Source organism: Ictalurus punctatus, chromosome 4 (genome assembly GCF_001660625.3).
Source record: "Ictalurus punctatus breed USDA103 chromosome 4, Coco_2.0, whole genome shotgun sequence".
Taxonomy (NCBI): domain Eukaryota; kingdom Metazoa; phylum Chordata; class Actinopteri; order Siluriformes; family Ictaluridae; genus Ictalurus; species Ictalurus punctatus.
In genome coordinates this window covers 11,091,268-11,104,413 of record NC_071284.1, presented here as the reverse complement: position 1 = coordinate 11,104,413, position 13,146 = coordinate 11,091,268, and the positions used below count along the sequence as shown (strand labels likewise).

General features: G+C 37.4%; 2 protein-coding genes across 3 annotated transcripts in view; one reads left to right on the top strand and one right to left on the bottom strand.

The window, feature by feature from the left end:
* mgat4c (mgat4 family member C) overlaps window positions 1–13,146 on the top strand; it is a 165,478-nt gene that overhangs the window by 112,562 nt on the left and 39,770 nt on the right. The window lies entirely within an intron of this gene.
* Window positions 4,507–11,154, bottom strand: eps8b (epidermal growth factor receptor pathway substrate 8b). 2 transcript variants are annotated; one of them, XM_047154907.2, is made up of 7 exons: window positions 10,934–11,154; window positions 9,553–9,646; window positions 8,274–8,408; window positions 8,060–8,150; window positions 7,696–7,873; window positions 5,046–5,178; window positions 4,507–4,935 (listed from the first exon to the last, which is right to left on the bottom strand). In XM_047154907.2, the coding sequence occupies exons 1-7, from the start codon at window positions 10,942–10,944 to the stop codon at window positions 4,873–4,875; spliced, it is 705 nt and encodes a 234-aa protein (XP_047010863.1). In that variant the 5' UTR covers window positions 10,945–11,154; the 3' UTR covers window positions 4,507–4,872. The 2 variants fall into 2 exon arrangements, with proteins under 2 accessions (XP_047010863.1, XP_047010862.1); XM_047154906.2 differs by having other exon boundaries at window positions 4,507–4,897; window positions 10,934–11,151.

The following is a 13,146-nucleotide window of genomic DNA, read 5'->3' as shown; positions in this document are numbered from 1 at the left end:
CCATTCATCCTTCTCCCCTTGGAAAGGCCCTCATGCATGTTATTGTCTTCTATTTTAAGTGTCCTCCCGCTGAGTAGCATCAGGAGTGAGATGAGCCGAAGTTTTTTACTGTCTGTCTCCTGTCGTGCTGACAGCAAGGTGTGAGTGACACACAGATTTAGTTGTCCATCCAGCAGAAAAAAAGCTTCTCCAGTGCACACACAAGCACAGCCGGAAGAATCCCGGGTGGTTCTCCCAAATGCCAAACTCATCTCAAGTTGTGGCTGTTTACTTGTTCGCAGTGAAATGACATTCAAACTAATGACATCTTTTACAGTTCCCAGTTTGTTAGCCTGATGGGGGAAAAACAACACATAACAGGGCTAAAAAGAGTTTCTTTTTAATATATTGCGAGGCATTATGAAGATGGCTGGGTATTATTCATTGAATTATTAACCTGATTAGCCTTATGAAAGGTCAAAGCCTTTATTTATTATCTTCCATATCTTATGTGCACACTCATACCTTTTCCCTAATTGGACAGTCGTTTGGAATGAAGTTAAATGATTTATCATTGACCATTTTAAACCTGCTCTATTTTTACTTGGTCTTAGATCACTGTCATGTGGTGTGCTAAATGAGAATAACTATCCTGGTCACACTGAAGGACTGAAGGACTATGCGTGTGTGAGAGAGTCCTTTGTAAGGTACATGTCCCTGTAATGATAGAAATACAGATACCACTTTATTTGTTTAGTACACTATAGACTCTTTTACATGGGGGGGGGGGGGGGGGGGGGGGGGTCTGTCATGTCACGGCAAACTAGCGACTCCATTTCCCAGAATGCACCACGAACTACAAACATGGCCAACATCTACAAACTCCCAATGGAACACACAGACACGACACCTTCTCCTGAGGACTAATCACACACACCTGTTCCCAATCACACGGACAATCAGACCACACTACCTAAGAGACTGTTCACTCTTCACGAAGTAATACGTTCCATTGTTTTGTCTATTCTGGTTTTGATTCTGCTTTGCCTTTGATGGTGATTTTTGCCTTACCTGCTCTAGCCTGTTTGCCTGATCACCTGACTCTTTGCCTGTTTTGACCACGCAAGTGTTTCACATTTGGATTTGTCTGCCTATATCTGTCATAGTAAAACTCTTTATAGCAATTGCATCCATCCTAACCCTCATTACGTGACAGGAGTATTAAGAGTGGAAGCCTAGTTGTCTAATACCCTACATTAATTACACTGAAAAAAATGGAATGTGTGGTCGATTAGATTTAAGGAAAATTATTACATATGGTTTACATAAAAATATTCCGTTTCTCATCAAATTGTGATTTGATTGCTTATACTTAATTTAAACAACTTTCTATTTAATTAGATTCACATAGTATTAATATAAGCCATTTACAAATGTGTAGTAGAATAGTGCAGTGGTAATGTTGCAGTTGCAGAATGGTGGCAACCCAGGTTCAATCCTCAGTGCGAGTGTGGAGTTCAATTTTATTCAGGCCATTGAAAATACATGATCGAATCATGTTGGATGTACAAAAACAAATTATGCTAATGTAACTCAATTCAATCACATGGTACCAATGTACGCATTTGAGTTAAGTAAATTCAGCAAGCTTTTTTTTCAGTAGGCTTTATGTCAAATGTTGTGACCCCATTATTTAATATTTGTCACAAATACAAATGTTTGAAATGTACATTTAATAATTCTAAACATTGCATTTCGATAAGTGTACTATACACATTCTATAAAATGTCGGGTACATTTCAAGTTAGCATTATTTCAATCTGTGATATATTTATAATGTATAATATTGCGCTTATGTCACGTCAGGGTAATTATAAAGGCAAACATAAATAATTTGTCTTTTAGCACTAACTTTTACAGCTAACATGTCTAACATATGCATCTCTGTCAGTCACTTTAAGCAAGTCACATGTAAAATCTCTGAACACTCTAGGTGCAATACATTAGTTCTGCTGCATTACCCTTTAACATGCACACAATTAAATACTTGTGCAAAAATATTTTAATGTTAATTCTTACTAATATGATGACCTTTAAAAGAATTTCATTGATTTTATTTTAAATTCACTCTTTAGATTAGGAGTTATGGACATCTATGGACAAGCATACTTTGCTTGTATCTTTCTCATTTGTAAGTCGCTTTGGATTGGATAAAAGCTAAATGCTAAATGAATAAATGTAAATGTAATGTAAATGTAAATCTACAGGACGGTTGAGTTGCTCGTTTAAGGTAACGGTAGAAGCTCCTATTGAGCACAATGCATAAGTAGTATGGTTTTACTTTTACTGCTACAAACTTAATTAATATTGATTGTAAACTTTTCCAAGTGCTTAGATATGAAATTACAATCAAATGTTTTTAGGTATTTAGTCTCCACACTATAACATTAGACAAGACAACTAGACAAGACAACACCATGACTATCACTTTCTATAAAAGTATCTTTTATAGAAAACAAACAAACAAACAAACAAATACGCTCCTGCTAAGTCACTTCAGTTTAGTGACTAAGTGGCTGCATGGTGACATGTTTGAACACAACTCATACATAAATAAAGGGGCGTGAATGAAATATTATAACTTCATAGTTTCAAGAGAGGAAAGTCAAAAACAAGGTATGTGTTTTATTGTTTTACTAACTTTTGACTTTTGAGCTCTGTAACTTGATGAATGGAGTAGTTCTGGTGATATCAACATCCAGTTTTCATACCAATTTTACAGCTATATTTGAGTCACCTTGTGAATGAATTATGTAAAAACACTCACTGTAATCCCTTGAGATAAAGGGAAAAGTTGGAGATGAATTTATGATCACTATATATTGGAATTACAGTAATAAATGTGTGTAACCGTGTGGTTGAGCTGCCTTTTAAAGTGTTAAACCAGACTGAGCTGGATATTTATCCTTGCTTGGATGTTCTTTATGAAAAATCCCATTGTTAAAAATCTCTTTGTGTCATAAATCACTGTGGCAAGAGGGATAGAGTTCATTTTGGCTGCAATTACACTGCAGGTCTTGATGCCCAATTCCGATTTGTTGACCATATCTATAAATATAAATAAACTATAAATATATATTTGTTGACAACCTGCTTATATCTTCTTTTAAAAGTGACCCATATCCAATATCTGCATTTACACTGTACACTTCCTGAAACAACCCAAGGTAGACGTCACCAGAAGCTTAGGCCGAAAAGGAAGTAAAAATAGAGCAAATTGCAATGGACGCAGATGAAAATATAATACAAGCTTTTGCTTTCCGCACCATATTTAAAGGAAAGCAAAACACCAGCCTCTTAAGGTGGAGAAAAAAGAAGAAAGCCATTGTTGAGAGTTGTGTTTTCGCGGTTGGTGTCCACCTGAGTTGGCGTCATTCGACACCGTCGTTTTTTCAATGACGTATTGACGGGAATATCCAATCTGTCCGCTTACATGGCAGATACAAATGCACATATCGAATTCATATCCGATTTATTTCCACGTATGAATGTGGCCTGAAACGGATCTGAGATTATCGGAATCCATGTGCTTTTTTCCTGCTTACACGTTCATGGGTCATATCCGATCTGTGCCACATGAGAGGAAAAAATTGGAATTGGTTCACTTGAATCATGTAGTGTAAATGCAGCCTTTGACTCATACTAAACATGATAGGACAATACTGGCTGAAATGTTTGCCATCTAGACAAGAAATAAAGTGACATGTCAAAGTCACTGTTTTGCTTCCAGTGCAAGGAAAGCGGTCTGTCAGAAGTAAACTCATTCAATCATGAGATTTGTGTAAGGATTAAATGCTGCCTTTATATTAGAGTTGTATGCCTTAGGCGGTGAGTGGCAGGACTCCTGTCATGGCCTGTACATTTACATGATGATGGCTGTAGCATCTTAGTCATCAGTCTGTCAGAGATCAGCAATCACAATCCACTGAGATTATACAACATGCTGCTGATGCATGTGTCAATTGATTCTCCATCTCCTGCTCTAAATGAGCTCCTCCACCATTTTTCCAACAGGCTCCTCTCGCCACTCAAACCCATCCACCCCCCCAACTTAATTGCCCTTGCTACCTTTTGGAATGAGGCCACCTGATAATCTGCTCATCTCCATATTATTTCCAGCGGCAAACTATTCATTGTCGTTTAGCCACCTTCCCACATTGTTTTTCATGCAAATGAGGCAAAATAATGCTGATAAAATCTTTATTGTGTTATATGCAAGCCCCTGTATTATTATACTTTCCATGTACCAGTTGTACAGCCATATAACATACAGTACATGAGAGGTATTTGCAAGCTTTTATTTTCCCTGATCACACATTAATATACATTGCATTCCTCCTTGGATTTTTACAGATCTGTTAAAGAGGCATAAATAGACATTCATGCTTTATATATATATATATATATATATATATATATATATATATATATATATATATATATATATATATATATATAGCATGTATTATATAATTATATATATGTGTATATAATGTGTGTATGTATATATACACATGCATATATACATATATATGTATATACATACATATATACATAAATATACAGGCAAATGAATAGGAATAAATACTAAATTAGTAGCATAAATAACATTGGAATTTGTTTTTTGTTGCCCAGTTTAGTTTGGTGTGAATTAGTTTAGACAAACAATTGACAGTGTCTGTGTTCTTCTTTCCAACTCTGCTAAATCTGTGGAGTAGGTTAGATGAGCTGAAGGAACCGGATGGAAATGTGCTGTGACTGACAGGCAGTTTGAGCGCAATCAGTTCCAAGTAAAAGCATCCACCTCCCGCTGCCGGCGCTTCATGATTTCCTCTAGCTCAGAGTTTCCATAGCTCCTCTGAGAAAATGGAAATGAAGAGAGTTTACAAAGCAAATCTGTAAAATGCAAAAATGTATTAGACACACAGTAGTGTGAGCATTGTAAGGATTGGTGATATTAATGTGGCTGTAACTGTGTAGCTGCTATGGTCTTCTGAGCGACTGACCTCTATCTGCGCTTTCTGCACACTGATCTGGCTGTAGACCCGAGAGCCCTCGTCACCACACACTGCCTTTAGTTCATCCTTACTCAGAGAGAAGAGCTGAGCTCCTGTCAGAATGCCCAGGCTGTCCACTACCCTGATCCAACATATGGAAAAGCTCTGTCAGATGGAACCGTTCTCAATGGGCCATTTTCAGAGTTTAACATGCATGGGGAAAAGGTCATACTGAAAATACTGAAATTAACTGTATATAAAGACTAAGAATTATCAGCAGTGGTTCTCCGTGTGGGGTCTATGAAGCACGGCCAAGGGGTCCGTGATTTTTTCTTTTAGTTGCATCATTGGAAATTACAATCTGTCATTATCAAAGTTATTATATTTATTAATGAGTTCTTATAATTAAGTATTAGCCTTTGACTAGTCACTTGAATCCAATGGGTTTAATCCAAAACTCAAAAACCGATAATAACCTGTAAATAATATCAACTTGAACCTAACGTGTTCTACTGGTGGATAGGTCTGGAATAAAAAGTTCTAGGTCTTTAAGTAATAGACAAAATATTATTGTACACCATTAAATTATGTTCATGAAATAAATTCCTGGCTCCAAAAAGTTTGAGCTTTAGGTTTTCAGACACATGGAAGCGTTCAGGACAGAGGACGTTGCATTTTGTGGTTTCTTGGGAATAGGATACAGTGCTAGGCTGGTGAGACTAATGAGAGAATACCTGTTTATAGCTTCTATAATGTAAATTGGTAACAGGAACTAGCTTTTTGGCAAATTGCTGTGGTGTAAGAGGAATAAACACCTTGTAATGTGTAATCATAGGAAACTTTTAAATAATGACATAAGAACACTTATGTAAATGGATCATATTTACTCTTTCTCTCTATTAAACAAGCTAAACTTAACTGATCTCATAAACAATAAAGTATTTCACATATTTTATTACTTTGACCCTATCTTAGGAAAAATGGCCCTTCCATGAAACATTATGTAATACAAGTCTGTTTCACTTGCATCAATGTTTTTTCATTGATGTGCTGCTACGAAATAAAGCTTATAAAAGCTTATAAGGCTTTTTTTTTAAATTGAGTGAAGAAACTCCCACACTTTTAACATTTGTTGCCATCATTCATGGTTCTGTCAATGTGAAATGTGATTTCATCTTTGGTAATTGACTGGCTGCTTTTATTCTTTGCAGGTGATAAATGAACATTTAGCACAAAGCTGATGTGACCGCTATTAAATAATAACATTTACTCATCTTACTTATTTTTCCAGAAAGAAAAGAGCAAAGGTCAAAAGAGCATTAAAGTTCACCTCGACTAATCTTTTATCTGTGTTCGGTATGATTACTTGTGGCTTGTTATTATCTGATTGAGCAGTCTGTGAGCAAGTTAAATTAGTTGGTCCGTTTCTTTAATCTATTAAAAATGAAAAAAAAAAAAAATCTTAAGTGTTTAATGACATCTCTTTAGATTTGTGATAACTGAAATCAGTCATGTGCCATTTTACATTATAATGCGTTATTGTTAAAGTAAGTGATGCATGAACTATAAAAAAAATTTTTTTAAAAAATCACACTGATAAAGCGTTAGAATCAACCTAGATGTGTCAACATTTTATTGATTAATTGTTGGAGCTATTAACTACACTACAGATCAACAGAGTAACGGATTCTTGATTTGATGCTGAACTTAAATGCCAACTCAGACAACTCTGATTTGCTCTCTGTTTTCCACCAGTAGTGCAATAGTGCCATAATAAACTTTATAAAGTCTTCATAAAATTCCCCCATTATACAGGTGGATGTCACGTTACTAAATCGAGACAAATCTGCAAAGATTAAATTAAAACTATTTATGCTAATTAACGTTTTCAATACATTTTTCAATACAAATAGGTATGATGGTTATGGTTTTCTATTTGTATTTTATATTTATTCATCTTCAGTAGCTGCTTTATCCCGCTCAGGGTCAGGGCTGCATCCGGAACCCACTCTGGGTGCAAGGGTGGAATACATCCTAGATGGCAGAACAGTCCATTGCAGGGCAACATTCACACACACATTCACACCTGGAGCAATTTAGTGTAGCCAATCCTACCAGCATGTTTGGGGAGGTGTGCAGAACCCTGAGAACCGGGGGGGAAAACTCTGTGAACATCAGGAGAATATGGGAAACTCTGCACAGACAGTAGCTTAAGCTGACCAGGAGTTGTGAGGCGGTAGTTCTACACCACCATGTATCCTGATATTGTATTAGTATAAACTTTATTTTCTAATTAATTAGAAAATGAATTAGCTTAGATATTTTTTTAAATTAATTGTCATTCAATTTAGCTTTTAGCTTACGCCATAATGCAAGTAACAACTGCAGTCTGCTTTATCAGCCACATTTGTTATTGCACAGTTTTTATAGCTTAAAGACAAGAGCTTGTATTAATGGCTGATCTAGACACAATTGAAAAACTTTTGCCCCAAGAAGAATTCTATTTGAGAAAAATCTGGCAACTACACACATATAATTTCAATAATCTTAATGGGTCTCACAAACTGCACTACTACCCTGACCAGTATAAAGCAGTTACTAAATGTTTTCACTCTGAGGGCCCAACTGCAAAGATATCAACAAACAAATGGGAGCTCACGGCCTGGAGAAGCCCTTGGCATTGAGCCACCCGCAAATCTCGAATGGCTGAGAATCATAAGTGATGGGCAATGTTCTGATGGGGTGTTCCACCCGGAAGTTGCGAGCAGGAGGTTGGGCTTTGCTGTCCGTAATCCTCTTCAAGAGCTCATCGTTCACCTCCTTCTGCTGAGTTCGGTCTAAAGAGACGAGTCAAGGGAAGAGAATAAGAGAAGATTGTATGCCACATTGCTGAAGAGAGAAACAATGAGTTCTTGGCATGCAGTCTCCGTATATACAAGCTCTCTTGCTGCATTTCTCTGCCTGACTCACTCCTCTCTCTATCTCACACCCACTACACAGCACAGATAAGAGCAGTTACGCACTGTCTTTGTCCCGCGAGGATTTATTCATCTCCACATTCTCAGTGTGATTTATCAAGGCAGGTGGAGAAGTAGCTTTGTAAGGATTCACAGCCTGAGAAAAGAAAAAAGTGTGAGCGAGTGGGCGAGAGTTAGACTATACCTGCCACATGGGGGTGACTGTGTGTTTGCAGAGCTTTAATAATGAAGGAGAAGGCCAGTAGATGTGGAGGTTCACCTGGCTGTTGAAGAACTCAGCACGGTTGTATTGTGTCTCTCCTGCTTTCAACTCCTCCAGCACATTGCAGGGCACATACCCCGTATGAGTGCTGCGGTTCCTCACCAACCACCACTGCTTTTCACTGTTCAGTACCTGGAGTGCGTGCACACTTACTCACACACACACACACTGTAGCACCTTTCAGCTTCAGCTGTTGTTTTATTTTCATATGACATTTAAAAAGCAGTGTGCATTAATATTCCAATTGCAAAATAATTCGATTTTGCAATTTTTTGTTGAATGCACTGCACCTAGCTGTAATTTAACCCTTATGTTCTATTTTGGTCAAATTACATTTTTAAAATGTTCTCCTAAAAGTAACATCGTCAAAATCACATATGGATCAGTTTTTCTTATGAAAATCACTAACATTTAGATGACAGATTATGTTCAGATCATTTAATAAAAGATGTGAATAAAACACATTGGAAATAAAATTGTGGAAATGTCAGATCTTAATCAGGTACATCTCATATTTACTTATCTCTTGTGCACATCTCAATGGATCCACTATTATACTAGCACTAGCATAACACCAACCCCAAGAACAGTCTAGATTCTGAATCCACCATAACATCAAGCCATAGAACATTCAAGATCCTGACCACAGCATAACATCAACCCATAGAACCTTCTAGAAGCTGACTCCACCATAAGATCAACTCACAGAACATTTTAGACTCAGCTTCCAAAATAAGATCAACCCATAGAACATTTCGGAATCTAAATCTATGACATCTAAAATCTGAATCCACCATGCATCAGAAACTGACAGAGAACATTCTAGGACCTGATTATAGCATAGCACCAGCCAGAGAACATTCTAGACCCTGACCCCAGCATAACACCAGCCCAGAGAACATTCTAGACTCTGACCCCAGCATAACCAAATCCAGAGAACATTCTAGACCCTGCCCCTGCATAACATCAGCCCAGAGAACATTCTAGACCCTGACCCCAGCATTACACCAGTCCAGAAAACATTCTAGACCCTGAACTCAGCATAACCAAACCGAGAGAACATTCTAGACCATGAACTCAGCATAACCAAACCCAGAGAACGTTCTAGACCATGACACCAGCCCAGAGAACATTCTAGACTCTGCCCCCAGCATATCACCAACCATTGAATATCATGACTTCAGGTGTTCATTAGTCGATGGTGAATTCCCACAACCTCTCAGGCCCTATTCTGTTTTCTTCATGTTTCCACCACCTCTTCTCATCTCATCCATACCTCTAGCACCTCACCCTTTTGCACAGTCAGCTCGTTGGAATTGCGTGCCACAAAGTCGTAGCGGATCTTCACACATTTTGGTTCAGTGTTAGACCTGTGTAGTGAGAACAGTGTGAACAGATGTTGCTCAAACAGAAGATGTTATGCTGTGCTTTTTATGACACTGAAACACTTTGGAAGTTAACTGCTAGCACACAGACGGCAGATAGCATGTTTTTTAGGATGTTTGGCTAGAGTTATGCTGGTTTGTAGAATTCTTGCTTAGGCTTTATCAGAAACTATAAACTGATTTTATTAAATTTAAATCACAGGTTTATATTTATCTTCTCATTATAATATATATAATAATGATCATTCACAACAACTTCGAGAATGATCCACATAATGTCAGGTTAATAAACAAATTTTAAATTTAAGTTGTCCACCACAGTAGAGTCTTCCGTGGTTTGCTGTATTATGACAAGCTGTATTTTTATTAACTTTAAGAGAGAAAAAAGAAATAATGTTGAAAGAATATCTGTTTATAGCTGCTATAATGTAAGTGATAACAGGAACTAACTTGTTTTACAGATGTTCCTCAACAAAATTTAATGGTTAAAAGTATGTTGTGTTGTTCATTAATAAATAAAAAATTGTGTTGGAAAATGTCTTTGGTATATGATGAATAAACCTCGTCAATGGTAGTATTGGTAAATAATCGACTTCAGGGTGGTAGCAGTAAGACTGCATCATTTTGCTGCATTATTTTCCTATAATAGCAAACTCATTTTATTCCTTATATAATCTCCTTACAGCAGTGCATCCTTTAGCCTTCTGTGATGTAGTGGATTTTCTATTCTGACCTAAAAATATGTCAAAAACTAAACAAAATATAAATGAAATCTCTCTCTTTCTCTCTCTCTCTCTCTCTCTCTCTCTCTCTCTCTGAGTGTGTGTATGTTTATTTTTACATGAGGGTGAGTGTGTATATTTGTTTTCCTTTGCCAAATACAGCAGGTGCTTAGTATTGCCAATCTCAAACGAAATAACCCTAGCACAGATTTTTTTTTTTTTTTTTCAAATTACAAATTCACTATGACAGAAGTTTCTCAATTGCATCATTCTGTATTATCGTCTGAAAAGTTTGTCTGCACAAAGTATTTTCAGAGTTTTATTTACTTAGCCTCTAATGCTTATTGCTCTTACTGGAAAATAATGCAGTTCATCACAATAACGCAAGCATTTTGGCTACACTTAAATCCAAAATGAAATATGTGTCTCTGATCCTGTAGATCATAAGTACGTTGTAATACGATGTAAGCCTGCACTGGAATGTTGAAAAGGATAGCAAGTATGCTACATGAGAAAGAGTGGATTTCAAGTATTATAACAAGCAACTTACGACTCGAACATCCTTAATCAGAAGAGCCGGTGCTTGCTTTGCTGTGAGCCCCTGCACCCTCTTTCTCAGTGGAAGGAGATTAAGTCGAAGTGCCGCAGCCTGCACACGCAGTGTAGGCCATGAATATTTTAGTAGGCCTGCATAAAGCGTGGAGAACTTTAAACTCAACACACTGGTCCCCATGCATCTTTAATGTGCACACCTTCTCCCGTCTTTTTGTCCAGTAGCAAGGGGAAGAGGATAAGCACTGCCTCCAGTGTCCAGCCTCTAACAGGCTGTCTATTTCTTTTCCTATAAATAAATTAGGAGCGTGAACACAGGAAACCAGCACGCCATTCCACTACACACAGATTAATTTTCCCCTGCAACTGCAGTTTTGCATGACAGCTGTAGATCTGCAAATGTTATATAACTTCTTAGCACACACACAGAGATACATATACATTCAGGCAAAAAGAACACACTTTTTAGTAATAAAAGTGGGCTAGTGCATGTGTAAATAAGTCAAAAGGAAGATCCTGATTCCAGAATCCTGAATACACAATCCCCAGTCACTTTAATAGGAACACATGTACAGCTGCCCATTCAGGCAATTATCCAATAAAGCAGTCAATAGCAACAGTGCAATGCATAAAATCATGCAGATCCAGGTCATGGACTTCAGTTAATGTTCACATCAAACACCAGAATGAGGGGGAAAAAATTATCTCAGTGACTTAGCATTGTTGATGGTCATATGGGCTGGTTTGAGTATTTAAGAAACTTCTGATCTCCTGAGATTTCCAAATATAACTGTCTCTATAGTTTTCACAGAATTGTGCGAGAGAGAAAAACATCCACTGAGCGGTAGTTCTGCAGGCCAGAAATATCTTGTTCCTTAGAGAGGTCAGAAGAGAATGACCAGGCTGGTTTGAGCTGACAGGAAGTCTACAGTAAGTCAAATAGTCAGTCTTTACAACCACGGTGAGTAGAAAAGCATTTCAACCAAACCTCAAGGCAGATGAGTTACAACAGCAGAAGACAACATCAGGTTCCATTCCTATTCAACAGGAACAGAAATCTCAGGCTACAGTGGGCACAGGCTCACCGAAACTGAACAATTGAAAATTGTAAACATTTCACCAGGTCAAATTTTTTCCAAACTTTAACATTCTGCTAACGGAAAGGTGGTGAGACAAGGGGCCTATGCATGAAACGTTCAAGTAAAAGTTAATGTGTTGGGCCCAGATCAGTTTCAGTTTGCCTTGGGATAGATTCTATAAGTCTTTGGATCAGGAGGGATGAGCAACATACTTCTGAAATATATTCCCTAAATTAGTGTGTTGATGATGAGAGCACTGTCTTTCATTGATATCCAGTGATTTTGAATATCATAACATATTATTTACTTCATTTTGTCTAATTGTATCATGCCGTGCAGCTGCCCGGAAACATCGGCACTCGCTGTTTCTCCACATATTTATTCAGGTTTTTCCTTTAATTTGTTACCCACACTATAACTGTAGTGGAGGCCAGACTATACTGCGTTTGATATCCCAACTGACAGCTGCTGCAAGCACTAATATGACTACAGTGGCAGACAGATTTGAAATCTGTGACGTATAGCCAGAGGCTACGCGCAGGTTCTATTGGCTGTTAAGTATTTCCTCCTCACTGAGCCAGTATGTCACTTGTACAGGTGAATAATGACATTGGTAGGTGGCATTAGCCATAAATGTCAGTAACTACATTTCTGTCCCCATGGGACTGGTCAGTGAAGGCTCACAGCGGCTGATGCTTAAATAGTACATGAAATTTTTATTTTTATTTTTGCTCATGCTCCAGATTGGAGGCTGTCATATAGCAAAGCATTAAAGGCAAAAGATTAAACATAGAGACGTTTAATTAGTATAAATAATTCAGTCACTGAGTGTTGAATGGATGTGCCAAAAGTCCCCCCAAAAATTTAACATTCCCAGTGGCAGTGTAGTAAAAAATTTGGGCTAATAATCATGGCCTCATTTTTAATTACAGCTTGCTAATGGAGAGCTGGGAAAACATGCACATAGGACAAAAACTATTATTGTTCTGACAAAACACAAATTTATGAGCAAATTAACTTTTCATTAACTTTTCCATGTTGCACATTACTCATCAGTGACTGTAAGCATAAAATATCATTGTTTAAGAAACCAGCATATGATATAAATAATGTAATAAATTTCCATCTAAAG

Coding starts and splice junctions, on each gene's coding strand:
- eps8b (XM_047154906.2), bottom strand. Junction 8,409..9,552: donor AAAAGGGTGAGGTGCTAGAG/GTATGGATGAGA, acceptor CACGCACTCCAG/GTACTGAACAGTGAAAAGCA. Junction 4,898..5,045: donor TGCAGAAAGCGCAGATAGAG/GTCAGTCGCTCA, acceptor CCATTTTCTCAG/AGGAGCTATGGAAACTCTGA.